General features: G+C 35.6%; 1 protein-coding gene across 1 annotated transcript in view; it reads right to left on the bottom strand.

Annotated features, from left to right (window-relative positions):
• LOC128987124 (U3 small nucleolar RNA-associated protein 25 homolog) overlaps positions 1-6,862 on the bottom strand; it is a 30,321-nt gene extending 23,459 nt beyond the window's left edge. The window contains exon 1 of the mRNA XM_054407840.1: positions 6,167-6,862. Coding sequence (XP_054263815.1) covers positions 6,167-6,607 — 441 coding nt within the window. The 5' untranslated portion in view covers positions 6,608-6,862. The remainder of the gene's footprint in view (positions 1-6,166) is intronic.
• Between the last annotated feature and the right edge of the window lie 5,787 nt (positions 6,863-12,649).

Here is a 12,649-nt window from a genome sequence, read left to right as displayed (position 1 = left end):
CTTCACTGGGTTCAGCTGCGCTGGCCTGTAAAAATTGTATAGCTCTCTTCTCTATTAGCTCCTGTGGAGGATAGCAGAAACAGCATTCCATGATTTGAGACTGTCCAACAGCCATTTTTAGGTCCCTTCTCACACCCACATACCACATCACACAAAGCACGATAACAAACAAGTAGAATACTGGGTGATCTAGAAATCTACCATCCTACACACAACTCCATCCATAAGTTACTTGGCAAAAAAAACCTAGACATTAGTATGGTCGCCATTTCAGAATAAAGTATTTAAGTACCTCTCTGTAGAGGAGAGTTGCCAAAATTGTAGGACTAGGTACCGTCTCCTAAATCGTACATTACCACCTCGATTTTAAAACAAAATAGAGTGACTACAGTGCTCGTGCGGCGTAGTCAGTAGGCTACATAAAAAATACTTGTTAGTGGCAATATTGAGAAAAAGTTTGGTGCGTGTCCTGTAATTCACTCAGATTTTATAACAGTTTTTGTGTTTTGGAACAACTCCTTAGTGTTATTGTAGGTTGTTTGTAAGCACATGAGGACTGCCAAGGTACGTAATAATAAGAATATATTATTTTCTGAATCTAGCATTAATACAGAGTGTTTTGATCGGTCAGATTGTGTAATGGTTGGCTCTACTGACTATTGTCATTTTAGTTTATTATCATGTGTTAATTGTTTTTGTTTACTTGGAGTTGATTGATACTAATAAAATACTTTTACCTAGATTATTCTATCATGATCAATTCTGATTTAATGGGTTTAATACATGGCGCAGTCGGTATTTGCATAGTTTGGGGTAACCAAAGGCTTTGGTTGTTTCAACTATTTATGTATTAATTAATATACTGACACTGAAATTTAACTTTTTTACCTATACAAACATATCAACAACTTTTGTGGTATCTACCATTATCAAAAAAGTTTATCATGGCTCATACACAAGTAAGAATGCCTGAACTTTTTTCCTTCCAACCAGCGGAATGGTCACCATGGAAAAAACGTTTCGAAAGATTTAGAACAATTAGTGATTTGGATCAATCATCTGAAGAAAAACAAGTGAGTACACTCATATATGCAATGGGCCCAAAATCAGAAGAAATATTCTCATCCTTCAAAATGACCAACGAAGAAACAAAGTATAAAACAGTCATGGACAAATTTGATGGGCACTTCAATCCAAAGAAGAATATTATTTATGAAAGAGCCAAATTTCTACGTAGAAAACAAGGACTAACAGAAACTGCAGAAGATTTTGTGACAGATTTATATTCTCTTGCTCGTACCTGTGAATGGGGAACGCTTGAAGATGAAATGTTATTAATGGTCATTATTATTGGTATGCGTGATCAAGATTTGAGTGATAAACTACAATTAGAAAATAAAGTTACATTGGAATCTGCAATAACTTCACTTCGCAAATCAGAAGAATTGAAACGACAAAAAGAAGAATTGACCCTCCCATCAATCGAAGCTGTAAATAAAAATCAACGTGCTAGATATGATAATGCAATACATTCATCCAAAAGAGAAAATAGGGATCAAGGGAGATTAACGTATTCAAGCTCAAATGTCAAGAGCTATCCCAACTCTTGTATTTGGTGTGGTTCAACCCCTTCTCATCAAAGAGGTCTGTGTCCAGCAAAAGATCGCAAATGTTCTAGGTGCAAGCGAAATGGCCACTTTTCACACTGTTGTCTTCAAAACAATGTTCGAGAAATAGACTTGGATCGTTCAGATGACTTTACCCAAATCGCTAATGAACCAGACCCATCGAAAAAATTCATTGGGTGTGTGTATTCTAGTAAAACAAAAAATGATCCCTGGACAATAAATGTAAGACTTAATGAAGACACTGTCAAGTTCAAAATCGACACAGGAGCTGACGTGACAGTAATACCATCCAACATAAAGCTAAGCAAAAAAATTGCAGTCCAGCCTACCCAGAGAACTTTAAGTGCGGCTGGAGGATCGCCTCTTTCTGTTCTTGGCACAATCACTGCAAAACTCTCTTACAAAGGACAATCGTGTATGGAAAAAATGTATGTGGCTGACAAATGCACAACACCACTACTTGGCAAACCAGCAATAGAAAAACTAAAAATAATACCGGTTATTCGTGAGGTATCGAAAACTAATTTCAACAAATCTGCTAATGATTGGATCAAAAACTTTCCTGACCTTTTCAGTGGTCTAGGAAAAATGAAGGGGAGCTACGAAATTGAACTTAAAAATGATGCAAAACCTTATGCGATATCAGTTCCTCGACGGATTCCAGTACCTCTTTGGGAAAAAACAAAGAAGGAGATTGAAAATATGGTGAATATGGACGTTATAACACCCGTTGATCACGCTACTTCTTGGTGCGCACCTATGGTCGTGGTGCCTAAGAAAGATAGAACTCAGGTTCGAATATGTGTGGACCTTACTATGCTTAATAAGAATGTGTTTCGACAAACTCATCCTATTTGGGGCATTGATTATACGATGGCTCGAATAAAAGATGCCAAAGTCTTTTCCAAACTGGATGCCAACCATGGGTTTTGGCAAATAGCTCTTGCAGAAGAATCTCAAGATCTCACCACGTTTTTAACTCCTTGGGGCCGATACAAATTCAAAGTTCTTCCATTTGGTATCACAAGTGCTCCCGAGTATTTCCAGAAACGAATTCAAGAAACCTTAGGATCTCAACGAAACTGTTTAGCTCACATCGATGCCATACTTGTATGGGGTTCCAGTCAAGAGGAACATGACTTGATCTTAAATGAAGTTTTAAATAAACTCAGAAATGCTGGAATTACATTGAATAAAGACAAATATGTATTTTCTCAGCCAGAAGTACAATTCTTAGGACATCACCTTTCATCCCGAGGGGTTCAAATCAGCCATGAAAGAGTCAAAGCCATTCTTGAGATGAAACCTCCATCTGATATAAAAGAAGTACAACGCTTCTTAGGAATGATTAATTTTTGTGGTAAATACATACCAAATCGATCAGAAATACTAAAACCAATCCATGATCTACTTAAAGAGAAAAATGAATGGTTTTGGGGAGAACAACAACAACATGCGTTTGAAAGTATAAAAAAACTTCTGACCTCAGCACCCCAACTAGCATTTTACGACCCTCGCTTACCAACTCTTGTGTCAGCAGACGCTTCTTCTTATGGTCTCGGCGGATTGCTTCTTCAGAAACATCATGATGGTAAATTCAGACCTGTTTCTTACATTTCAAGGTCACTTACAGAAGCTGAAAAATCATATTCAAATATTGAACGTGAAGCCCTGGCAATCACATGGGCTTGTGACAAGCTCAGAGACTATATAATTGGTCGAGAGATTGTAATTGAAACGGATCACAAGCCACTTGTAAAAATCTTATCATCTAAGAATTTGGATGACATTACACCTCGCTTACAGCGAATGAGGCTTCGCATGATGAGATACTCATATTCAGTGACATATACGCCTGGAAAACACCTTGCACCAGCAGACTGTCTTTCAAGATGCCCCATTCCAAGCAAGGAAACATATGACATGGAAGAAGAAATTGAAGCTTTTGTTCAAAATGTGGTTGAAAACATACCTACGACTGATGAAAACATAAACAGGTTACGGGAAGCTCAGCAAGCAGATCCCATCTTCAGAAAGATTGCAGTATACTGTCATACTGGATGGCCAGAAAAATCACAACTTCCATCTCAACTAGTCCCCTACTTCTCGGTTAAAGATGAGATATCACTGATGGACAACTTACTTTTACGCAATTCTAGAATAATAGTACCATCAAGTCTTTGTCAAGAAATGCTTCATAGAATACACGTCGGTCATCTAGGAGCCACCAAATGTCGAGAAAAGGCTAGATTCAGTTTATGGTGGCCAGGAATGGCATCAGATATAAATATGATGGTAGCTTCATGCCCAACATGCATCAAACACAGAGAAAATCGAAATGAGCCGCTCATTCCTTCCGAGTTTCCAAAACGTCCATGGAAAAAGGCAGCAATGGATTTGTTCAAGCTTAATGGCAAATGGTTCATTGTTATAACAGATCAGTTCTTGAGATATTTTGAGATTGCAACTCTACAATCGCTCACTGCATCTGAAGTTATTGAGAAATGCAAGTCAACGTTTTCTCGCCACGGTATTCCTGAAGTTTTATACTCAGATAGTGGAACGCAGTTTGGCATCACTAGTGCAGAATTCAGAAAATTTGCCAAAGAGTACAACTTTTTATGCAAAACAAGCAGTCCTCAGTTTCATCAGAGCAATGGCTCAGCCGAAGCAGCTGTAAAAATTGCAAAAGCTGTTCTAAAGAAGAACAAAGGAGATCCATATTTAGCTTTGTTGTCTTACAGGAACTCTCCACTGGCCAACGGTTACAGTCCAGCACAGTTATTATACGGACGCAGACTACGGGACAATTTGCCTACCTTACCATGTCATCTGGAGAACAAGCCAGACTTCAGTCATCTCCGAGAGAAGGAGAATCATTATAGACAAAATTACAAACGAAATTACGATCGACGACATGGTGCTCGACCCTTATCAGATATGAACCCAGGAACCAAAGTTTGGATATCTGATTTGAAACGTGAAGGAAAAGTCGTAGAAAAGTTAAACTCACCACGATCTTATAAAGTACTGACGGACAAAGGAACCATAGTTCGAAGAAACCGGTTTCACTTACAACCAATGCCAAACATTCAAAAGGAAAGTTACCACAACCATCAAGCATCAACAAATAGTCAGAAGGATCATTGCCTCAACCATCAACCATCAACAAGTAGTCAGAAGGATCATCGATCTGAGGAAGACAACGGTATGTGCTTAACAAACTTTTCAACAGATAACCGTAACAGTCAACCATTAACAAGAGGTCCGATGGATCATCATGAAGACATGCCAAACTTTTCAACGGTTCCTCCAAACACCTCTGGAATGTCTTCTGCTAACATAACAACCCGATCAAGACGACTTATAAAACCTCCCCAGAAACTCAACCTTTAAAGAGGGAGATGTAATGGTTGGCTCTACTGACTATTGTCATTTTAGTTTATTATCATGTGTTAATTGTTTTTGTTTACTTGGAGTTGATTGATACTAATAAAATACTTTTACCTAGATTATTCTATCATGATCAATTCTGATTTAATGGGTTTAATACAGATTGTGCCTTAAAGTGTGTAGACTACTCTTAAATAAACCCACCTTCAGAGATTTCCAATTAACTTAAAAGTTACCGGTAACTTGTTCTCGGGCGTAGATTGATACGATTTAGAATTAGGCCTAGTTTTTTGTTTAGTATCATTAGACCCTACCGGTAGGCTAAATACAATGAACAGGCCTAACTTAACTTATCTAGTTAATGTTACTACACAATATACTAGGGTTCAGTTTCTTAAGTTAGCCTAACTGGGGGACCTACACTACTATCGATTGAAAATATCAATTTGACTAAGTTAGTAAACCTTCATTCGCCTTTTTTAGGTTATATCAGCAAGTTTGGTTAAAGGTTATAATAAGCCTAGTTTCATTTTGTAATTGATAGGCACTAAGTTAGGCTATAGTACAAAAAAAAACGCAGAGGATAAGTTATGCGTCCGGTAACCGGACGTCGATTAGGCGTCCGGTACCGGTAGTTACTGTCATAACCTAACCAACCTAACTTGCTGATAATGAAAAAAAATTGAATGAAGGTTAAATTCTGTTCAAAAATAAAATTATAATTGCCAAAAATTCTAACAAAAGATGAAGGAAAATTAACGTAATTCCTTAAGGTAAATTAAAGAAAATTACTCAGTTAAAGAAATGGCATTCAAAGCAAAATCTTTGACAAAAAGTTAAGGTTTCGGATGGGATTCGAACCAGGTAAGTTACCGTACCTCTTGCATAGGCCTATCAGCCGAGCGCTCTATATACTTCACAACGAACACCAATGGCCGTATATCGTATCGTTGTGGTAATGGTGTTCCAGGGCCCCCACAACCCGGTGACGTCACTGCCAGACGCCTAATCCACGTCCGGTTACAGGACGCGTATCCTCTGTGTAAAATAAATCCAATGAAAGTTAACTTATTGAATTGATATTTTCAATCGATAGTAGTGTGTAGCCCAGTTAAGAAACTGTACCCATATACTAGCCAACTTACTTCATCTGTTTCATCTTCAGAGTCATCATCAGTACCCAGCTTTGTTTGTAATGGTTCATCATCTTCTGAAGCCTCTTCCTGAGGATGAAGACTAGGACTATCATTCGCTTTTACAATAATTTCTTCTTCAGAAATAGATTCTTCATCACTAATAATTAAATCGTTTTTAGCGGGGTTAGAAAAACATGACACAAGCTGGGTGAATGAATCTGGTTCTGAATCACTACTATGAAGTTCCTCAGGCCTGTTCAACTCTTTACTTTGCCTTTCAACCCCCTTGCCTGGATGGTTTGAGTAACTTTTGTTTCCTCCATGTTTATGTTTAAACACTCTTTTACTTTCTGAAGAAGTTCTAGGCCTATGTTTCCCGTTTGACTTGCCTTTAACCTTCGATTCTCCACTGTTTTTTTTATTGAATTTTCCTTTAGTAAATCTAACCATCGTAGCCTAGTTCATAAACTATAGGCCTAAATTACCATCAATAACTTTAAAAATCTTCAATTGGAAAAGATTAATTTAAGGTAACAGTCACACATTTTTTAACCGGCCTGCAACTAACTACAGTAATATTAATAAGAGCTCACCGCATTACACCTAGGACCTAGGACTAGAACACCATAACCAACCTAACCCCAAAACAAACCAGAATCAGAGAAATAAATATAGAATAGAAACCGAACTAAACCGAAACCATAACCTCAAAAATAAAGTGCTCACCAACCAACTGGCTAATCATAATCAAGCAGGATCAGTGTTGCCACCTCGTTGTTGCGATTTTACCCTAAAGGCAGGCTAAAATTACCCTAAATCTACTTTGAGTTACCCTAAAAATTACCCTAAACATAAATATTTGTGTTTAATGCTATAAAACATTGTTAAAATAATATAAATCTTACATAAGGTGTTTAATTAAACTAAATAAGGTTTCAATATCAATCAATATACGTAAAATTATACTCGATTCTCAAAAACAACCCGAAAGAAGGACAAAATGTTGATATTCAGCGCTCTATCGTATGTATGAAAAATATCGAATCAAGAATTATCATATTTTTTACTGTATCGATCGACCCATTACTAGCCTATACTTTTTTTTGGACAATCATACCTTTATAATACAGTACGGTACCATCAAAGCCTTGATCTATAAATATGGCAGTAATTTTTTGACACAGTTCGTAAAATAATCCCAGTGTAATTCAATTCAATCACATAATTAAATATCAAAAAGTAATGAATAATATTTAATATTTTATTATAATGTGTTATTGACTCAAATACAATCTAAAACATATAATTCACAACTGATAAGATCGATTAACTTATTATGAAAAATGAATCATAGCATTTATTTAAACCGGTTGAATCGAATGACAGTTTGGCAATAATATGTAATGTACATTTTTTGCCAAATGTTCAAGTTTTTTTCATGTTTTTGGTTAAATTTCCATTGTTATACTAACTTTTTGTTTTACCCTAAAATTACCCTAATCTACCATTACCCTAAACTTTACCCTAAGACTAGTAAATTACCCTAAAAAAGGGTAATTACCCTAAAAGTGGCAACACTGAGCAGGATACAGAATTTTAAAAAAATGACCAGGTGGTAGGTTTTTTTTTACATTTTAACCACTTTCTTGTTTGACATGAAAAGGCGTAGCTTTTAACTATGCAACCCTGTTGTTTAGCTTTCGGTTCCTTCCTGACAAAAGATCTGTTTAGTTATTCTTGGTTAAAGAACTTGAATTAAAGTAATGACACCGTACACCAAAACGGCACGCGGAAGATTTCTCAGGTGCCGTTTGACGTCACTTTGATGGAACACCTGAACACCATTACCGCAACGATACAGTTCTGAGCCATCGGCCTCGGTGGTACATATAGTGAACAGCGTGACGGGCTGAAAATCCGAATGTACCGGGTTCGAATCCCGTAATTACTTATGTATATCGGCCGTACTGAAAATTTTGCATCGCCGTCAAGAGGTCCCTTTTCGCTTTCCACATCACATTTATTGTTGTTACGTATTACCATGTTAAATTAATCTGCTTCAAAATCAATTCTTGCATTTGCATAAGTACCTGGTTAGACCACAGACAATGGAAACCATAAGTAAAAGTATTATATTGTCTGTGGGTTAGACTTTCACCTCATTGTTCTTGTTGATTCTCGTTATGTTTGTCATTGCTATTCTTGTTATTATTGTATAGTGCTATTTTTTCCAATCATTTTATTATTGTTATTATATTTTCACAGTGCAATCTGCCAATATACAGGGTGAATTTTAAATGAGTTCCCCCCCTACTTTTTTCTACATTTCTTAAGATATCATCTCCGGACCACGTCAGATCATTGTTGAGTAGTAAGTACTTCATTTTGACTGGGTTTACATTTTTGGCCGCCATCTTGGATCCGCCATATTGGATACAAAGTTTTTTTTTCAAATGTAAAGGTAGGGTTGTGACCCATTATTTCAAACAACAATTTTACGCTGATTACAATGCCGCAATTCGTTTTTAAAAATCTTGATCCGTTCTAAAGTTATGAGGAGTTTTTATAACTTTATTTTTAGCCCATTTTAACATTGTGCATTAACAAAATAAGCCCATAATCTCAAAATAGTGTTAGATAAAGATAAGTATACACCACCATTAATTGTCGACATATTTTCACTTGGTTATGACGGATGTAAATTTTCCAGCCGCCATCTTGGATCCGCCATTTTGAAATGTGATCAATTAATTTAAATATGAAGGTGGTGTTGTGACCCATCATTTTGAACTACTTTTTTATACTGGACTCAATGCCGCAATCCGTTTTTGGTTATCAAGCTTTCTTGATAAAATATTAAAATACTCTTATTTAAAATTTCAATATTTCAAAATCCAAAGATGAAAATGAAAAACGGATTGCGGCATTGAGTTCAGCATAAAAAAGTAGCTCAAAATGATGGGTCACAACACCACCTTCATATTTAAATTAATTGATCACATTTCAAAATGGCGGATCCAAGATGGCGGCTGAAAAAACTACATCCGTCACAACCAAGTGAAAGTATGTCAACAATGAATGGTGTTGTATACTTATCTTTATCTAGCACTATTTTGAGATTATGGTCTTAGTTTGTAAATGCACAATGTTAAAATGCGCTAAAAATAAAGTTATAAAAAGTCCTCATAACTTTAGAACGGATCAAGATTTTTAAAAACTAATTGCGGCATTGTAATCAGCGTAAAATTCTTGTTTGAAATAATGGGTCACAACCCTACCTTTACATTTGAAAAAAAAACTTTGTATCCAATATGGCGGATCCAAGATGGCGGCCAAAAATGTACACCCAGTCAAAATGAAGTACTTACTACTCAACAATGATCTGACGTGGTCCGGAGATGATATCTTAAGAAATGTAGAAAAAAGTAGGGGGGGAACTCATTTAAAATTCACCCTGTATATTATTGTAATAATGGCGTTTCCGTATGAGATAAATAAATAAATAGAGTAAGTCTCTTATATTTTTTCAACACAACACAGTAACTATGCCATTTTTGTTAATAACTGTTTCGTAAATACAGTAATTGTGGGTAAACGGATAGACATAATTGACTTCGCGAAGCACGATATATCTCTAACCAAACCTGGTACTGAAAAAACCTCTTAGTTTTGTTGGAAATTTTCCCCCTTTTCATTCATTGGTAGAAATTGGTTTTAGTTCACCTTTTTGCTATCGGAGTGCAGTGCGTGTGTTGTTGTTGGCCTGTTTACGAAACTTAAGAGTATAATGCAATTGTGACCTGCTTGCAACATTGAGTGGAGAAAACATATTAATCCAATACATTTAAGAAATGTAATCATGTTTTGATTGTTCCCAACGAGATTGAGTTGAAAAAAGTCAATAGTGATGCAATATGATGATGTATTAAGCTCTGATGGTGTATACATAGTCTGAAAAAGTCCAAAACATGTATTGCAAACTCTAATGTAAACGTGACTGAAGAGTATGCCCAAAGTGTTAAGTGTTAACACAAGTTATATGGAGCATATGTGTACGTCATATTACATTTCCATCGATTTCCATCTATATGGACCAGCTGTAGCAATTCTTTTATTAAAAAAGAATGTAGTTGTGTGAGCCAGTCACAGAATGCTCTATTGACTAAAATTCTATTTTATACCTTATTTTTTGTTAATGACCAGGTTAACAGTTGCTTAACTCATCATAAGTAATTCCCTAAGTTTGACTTGGTTAAACAGATTGTGTATTCGGCAGAATTTAGATCAGCGCATTCTGTAGGTGGCTCACATCAACTACGACGATTTTGATAAAAAAAACTGGCTATAAATTTAACGTGGGGATGGAAAAAAGATCATACTTAATAAATGTACAAAATATTTATATTTGCACACATTTTTAAAATTTTCCGTAAAAATAAATTATACTCTGAACCAAAAACCAGTCTATACGACAACTTAAATGAAAAAAAAACTATACATTGTAACTTTGCTATAGTTTATGATAATTTTATTTTACATTATGAGAAGAACAGTTGTGTTATTTAATTGACACAGAATAGCAAAAGCTTGTGTTGGGACAGTACTTTACTTTTATGACAATCTGCTGCTAGAATCATCAAAAGTAATGAGATTATGTCTTTTAATGTGTTGCAGCTGAGAACATGTCGTAGGAGTACTCAACAAAGTATCTGAGCTGTGTATTATGTTTCCATGAATGTTTAAGAGGAATTTAAACATAACTTAAGATATTATTAGGCACTCAAACAAATTCCGTATCTCTCGCATCAAATTCCTTAAACGCATTTATTTGACTAAAAACTGACCCAACAAAAGCTTTTGAAATTTATAGTTTTTCTGTATGGGTATATTTAACTATGGACGACGGCACTTTGCTTGTAAATGCTAGCGTTAATAAAAACCACATCTGCAATAAGTTGTTAACATCTTCAACAGTTCATTATGAAACGTAATTAAATATTTTCACAAAGAGTGAAGTAATTACTAATTTCAAATTGACTCTGTAAGATACGCTGGAAAAGAAAACTCTTGACCTAATCTGTTGGCTCAATATATTTATTCGTCAACCAGAGGCACTGAACACTAAACGTTGGTCTGTTATGTCCGACCTCATCTAGAGTATGCATCTATGGTTGGTCACCTCAGCATAAGTACCTAAAAGAACTGATAAACATGATCCAAGCCAGATATAATAGACTGATGGATTTGCTAATCAACTTGCCGTTCGTGGACGTTTGACAAAGTGACAATACCAAAAACCCCTAGGTCAGTCCCTTCAGGTTCCTGAAGTAATGTAAGAAACAAGCCCGAGCTCGTGCCTAGCTTATAAGGGGAGAAAATCGATTGTATTGAAAGCCTTATGTTATTTATATAGAAAATCTTGTGTGGTATCAAACTGTACTAAATAAGTATTTCTTTGATTTGAAAAGCAAATAAAGTACGTATATGAGCAAACCCCTCTGCGTTGTTCTTAATGGGAAGCCTGTTGCCGCTCTACGCGCGTTCCTCGCCGGGGGTGCCGCCTTTGTACAGGGTTCGTACCTTCACGCAGAAGACAAGGTGCAATGGCGTCAGTCATCGTGGAAACAAACTTATATCTTATATCATCTTACTATTTAAGAGTAATCCAATTTTAGTTTCCTATTTTTAATTTAATAAAGGGCATAAACAATTTTACACCTGCTTAGGTATTACTTAATTAACAATACAATTGACAATATAATATAATTAACTAATAATTTAATAACAAATAATTGACATTTTTCATTAAGATTGAATGCAAAGCTTACCTGGCAACGCCACACTACTCATGTTGTTTCTAAGATCTCCCTAGTCTGCTTTATGTTGAAAAAAGATATGCATCTCGGATAGTATGCTCATTACTGCTTATTACAGTTCTTCCACTCCCATCTTTTATATGGAAACATTCTGTGGGGTAATAGTGCTGGAGCCAGGAAGGTTTTCACATGGCAGAAAAAAGCACTAAGAATAATTTTGATATCCCACGCAGAACCAGCAATCAAATTTAACTATCACATTTTAACTATAATTACCTTTACACATTTTAGTACCAATTAATAGAACGCTATAGCTTTATAGACGTGCTGTTTGATGATAAGATAATCCATTCTCAGGTCTTCACCCAATCCGATTTCATTTCTAACCTCTCATGTTAGTTGATTGAATTTAAATTTTTGTCTACTTGTCTACTAATCAATTCCTCAATTTTTTACAACAGATTAATTTTTTAATTATTAAAAGTGGCTTTTGCTTAACTTACTTCGGAAATACTTTACCAGTAAGTTCCAAACTATTGTCTATGTTCGTTAAAAGTACCTATAAATGCTATAGTGTCGCTGCTATTTGTCTAGTTTTTGTAATTTTAATAACTGCCGACAGGTGTTAGTACAGCAATTGGTTCAGATGTAATTTAGTCTCATTCATGATAGTGTT

Source organism: Macrosteles quadrilineatus, unplaced genomic scaffold, assembly GCF_028750875.1.
Source record: "Macrosteles quadrilineatus isolate MER2022 unplaced genomic scaffold, UCM_ALF_1.0 Scaffold_2__2_contigs__length_208266976, whole genome shotgun sequence".
Lineage (NCBI taxonomy): Eukaryota > Metazoa > Arthropoda > Insecta > Hemiptera > Cicadellidae > Macrosteles > Macrosteles quadrilineatus.
The sequence above is the reverse complement of the archived record's forward strand: the minus strand, read 5'-3'. Positions and strand labels throughout refer to the sequence as shown.